The sequence below is a fragment of the Leiobunum rupestre genome, chromosome 1, assembly GCF_980474605.1.
Source record: "Leiobunum rupestre chromosome 1, qqLeiRupe1.1.hap1, whole genome shotgun sequence".
Taxonomy (NCBI): Eukaryota; Metazoa; Arthropoda; class Arachnida; order Opiliones; family Sclerosomatidae; genus Leiobunum; species Leiobunum rupestre.
In genome coordinates, this window is record NC_143384.1 from 77,321,299 (window position 1) to 77,325,162 (window position 3,864).

The window sequence follows — 3,864 nt, forward strand, 5'->3', positions numbered from 1 at the left end:
TCTCCACCTCCGTGCCCTCTGGGAAGAAGGCACACACTCAGCCATCGGAACCTTCGGCTTCCGGTGTTCTTCACCCTCCGGAGGAAGGCATTTAGGGAACATCTTTTCTTCAGAGGTCAGAGAGGCCAAAGATGGAGAGGACATGTTTACTCCGTAGTAATGGCGGACGTCATACTGGTAGAGCGCATAACGCAGGAGACAATTTTGTCTTGGAGGTCGGAGGCTGGATTGCAGTCATGTTGTCCAGGCATGGCACTATACACTCTTTTTCGCGGTATTTTCCTGGGTGCGTCCATATTTGGTTTTCCCCTTTCAGCCCCATCCTCCATTACGATAACCCAAAGAGTGGATGCTGGAATCCCCGCTGGGGGCAAAGGCAATGGCCGACGAGCGGGAGGCAAGTAGGGGCAAAATATAGGCGAGAAAAAGAGTGTATAGTGACAGATTCTAAAACTATTCTCGTTTGAATCACAGGTTCATCATATCCTGATATCGATGAAACTATTATTTTGTTAAAGAAAACATTTTTAGTATAAAAAATATCAAACGCTTTTCTAAGCCTAATAACGTTGAAATGAAGCCACGTTTTTAAATCTCTAATGTTTAACTGATTTAATACATGTATATGAAACTTCGGTGAACATAGAGGGGAGATAGAAGCACGAAGTAACCACAGGGAACCAAACTCCTGCTACGTTTTAAAATCCGTAACTTTTGAAAATGAATATATTCATTCTAAGCTTATCAATCCTGTTCGAAGGGAAATGAATATTTATAAATGCTAAAAAAAATCCTTTCTTTTTAGTACACACCTGAAAATGTAGAAACAAAAAAAGCTGTAAGAGGATAATTTCATGTTGTGAATGCTATTTGAGTTGGAAAACCTTCAGTATACTCTGGGCTGTATACTAACTTGCACTCTCCTGCGAATGTTATGTCGAAAATCAACATAAATGGTGTGCTTACGTAAATCTTTCAAATTGAAATTACTAGCTTTATACCAAGATATTATTCTCAGTTGATATTTTAGTTATAAATCTTGAAGAGCGTTCATTTGGGTATTCATATTGGTAAATATTTTAATGATATCATCACCATTAATATGAATCATGTTATTGTAGTTTTGCAGAGTATATTTAATTATTTGGTCTAGTTGAATCAGAAATTTTAAGCGCTTACAATCGTTATCAACATAATGTACGTTTGTTTCCTTGCCGCCATGCTGTTGATTCCAACAGTTAGCACTATATTTTAACTAAACTCAGGACTCAAAGACCAAAAGGGAAATTTAAAAATAGTTTATGCAAAGGAAGATGTACTGTAAGCAAACGCGTAAGCGTCAGAGTTTTATAGTTTAAAAATATTTGCATAATTGCATTAAGAGTTATTTCAAAAGATGGATATCCAGATTTGATTATAGTTTGTAAAATAATGCAACAAGTCCATTTTGAGAGATCCGACATATGGGGAAATCCTGTAAACTCGAAAGAAAAATAATTTAACAGATATTGAATTCAACTCGAAAAACCCCAAAATCTGGGCAAAAACCAGATCCAAAATCCCAAAATCAGTTAAAAAAAAACCAGAAATTAACATGAAAATCGTTCACTGAGATCTCAAAAACAGTTGCTGATTTCTGAAATAACTTTCAGATTCAAAATCTCGTACGCAAATTTTGCAAGTGTCCGACCCATAGGTCCATTCTAAAAGTATTATAAGAATCACTTGGCGACTCCTGTTGAACTTGAATCATGATAAATTCCCTGAACCAAAAAAACGCTCCTATAACATTAAATTATCAAGCGCATTACAACATTTAGCATTAATCGAATAAATTTGATCATTTGAAGAAATTGTTCTTGCTAGGGAGCATGTGGGAAACCATTATATCGTAAATATATCTTGTTCCTTGATCAAATTTAAATACCATTAGCGTATAGTCAGTGGTGATACTTTATAGGGTTTATTAATAGTTCTATAATGTAGTTAGATTACATTTATATTGAATATGTTTAAGATATTTTTAAAAACCAAATGTTTAATTTCTGAAAAATGAAATTGTAACTTATGTTCGTTTTTTTAAATAGTTATAATAACACTATAGTCAATTCGAAACGATTCGGGGGCCTTTGATTTTAAGTGGTTTGTTGCTTCACTAACGACGTAAGTTTACTATTTACAATTTTTACCTCTCCAAGGGGACTTTGTACCCTAGGAGGGGTTATACAACCACCGTGTCGGTCTGTCTGTGGGTCTGTCTGTCTGAGCTGCGAACGCGTTCGCATTTCCGGAGCAAAGTGTAATCGCTGCGTACGCAGTTTCTTACAATCAGGGAAAAGGTTTTTCCAAAAGCGCCCTCTTTTTGTCATTGGGTGTAGTATAATTTTTTAATCGGCCGGGATTCGAACCCGAGCCCTCTTTAACGACAGGTGAGCGTTCTACCGCAGAACCAAGGATACAGTTACCCTTCACTGAAAATTAAAAACTCTCCCGAGGAGAGGTATATTTTGGCCAGCTTGCCAACTTGTTTTATTTGATTCATGGAGAAAACAATTATGATAAAATTTTAACGGGGGAAACACATGAACGTTTAAGAATAAAATTAAAATATTTTTAGGGCATTTGTATTTTACAAAATTTATTTTATTTTTAAACGTCCATGTGATTCCTCCGTTAAAATTTTATTACAAGTAATAATTTTTACATGCAGGAAAGTCATCGAAAATGGTCAGAATGTCAGGAAAGGTAGCGCTCATAACAGGATCGAGTTCTGGAATTGGAGCGGCAACTGCCATCCAATTTGCGTCTCTGGGATGCTCAGTGGCCATTAACGGCCGAAATGTGGAGAAACTCAGCAAGACATCAGCTCAATGCATCGCCAAAGGCTTGTCGGAAACGCAAGTATTAATGATCATTGGAGACATCAGCAAAGACGAAGAAGCAGCCAGAGTTGTTGAGCAAACAATATCTCATTTCGGAAAACTGGATATTCTGGTGAACAACGCGGGAATATTTTATCCAGGGTCCCTGGACAGCGGGCCTTTGGAGGAGTTCGACAAAATGATGAAGATAAATTTGAGAGCGGCTTTCCATTTGACCAGACTCTGCGCTCCTCACTTGAAGAAATCAAAAGGAAACATCGTGAACGTCTCCAGTGTTGCCTCACATGTTTCATCGGACAAGGTTACAGCGTATTCCATGACGAAGGCTGCTCTCGATAGCTTGACGAGAACCAGCGCCCGTGAATTGGCCAAGGACATGGTCAGAGTCAATTGCGTCAATCCAGGCTTCGTGGAAACGGATTTATTCGAGAACATGGGAATTACAAAGGAGCTTTTGGGAACTTTCATCGAAAAACTGAAGAAAACGTCGGCTCTATTCATGGTTGCTAAATCGGAAGATATAGCTAAACCAATTGTTTTTCTGGCTTCGAATGACGCGCGTTTCATTACTGGAGCCTCGCTATTGATAGATGGCGGCACTTCTCTTTTAGGTGCCGAAGTTGACCTTTAAATAAACAGAAAAAAATATTTTTGAAGATTATCTTATTATATGATTGATTTCTATTTTATGTTTATGAAATATACCTATAATTGTGGTATTTTTCCTCTGAACCAAATCTCTATTTGTTTGAAACATTAAAAAAATTGCAAATGGTTTTCTTTTTGGTCTAATGATGTAAAAAAGAATACATTTAGTTTTAAATCTCATGTTTTTAATATTTGTTAGAAGTATTTTGCAATTTCGGTAGAAAGTAACCACGGGAAGCAAATCAGTATGTAGGCTATTATTGTTTCTCAAATGTGGGCCCTCTTTTCATCTTTTACAAATTTAACATTAAGTAACTAAATGGTCCTGCTTGGG

General features: G+C 36.9%; 1 protein-coding gene across 1 annotated transcript; it reads left to right on the forward strand.

The window, feature by feature from the left end:
* Positions 1–990: 990 nt before the first annotated feature.
* On the forward strand, positions 991–3,609 carry LOC149966682 (uncharacterized). Its single transcript, XM_090172133.1, has 2 exons — positions 991–1,070; positions 2,711–3,609. Exon 2 carries the CDS (start codon positions 2,725–2,727, stop codon positions 3,511–3,513), a length of 789 nt encoding a protein of 262 aa, XP_090028259.1. The 5' UTR covers positions 991–1,070; positions 2,711–2,724; the 3' UTR covers positions 3,514–3,609.
* The last annotated feature ends 255 nt before the right edge of the window (positions 3,610–3,864 follow it).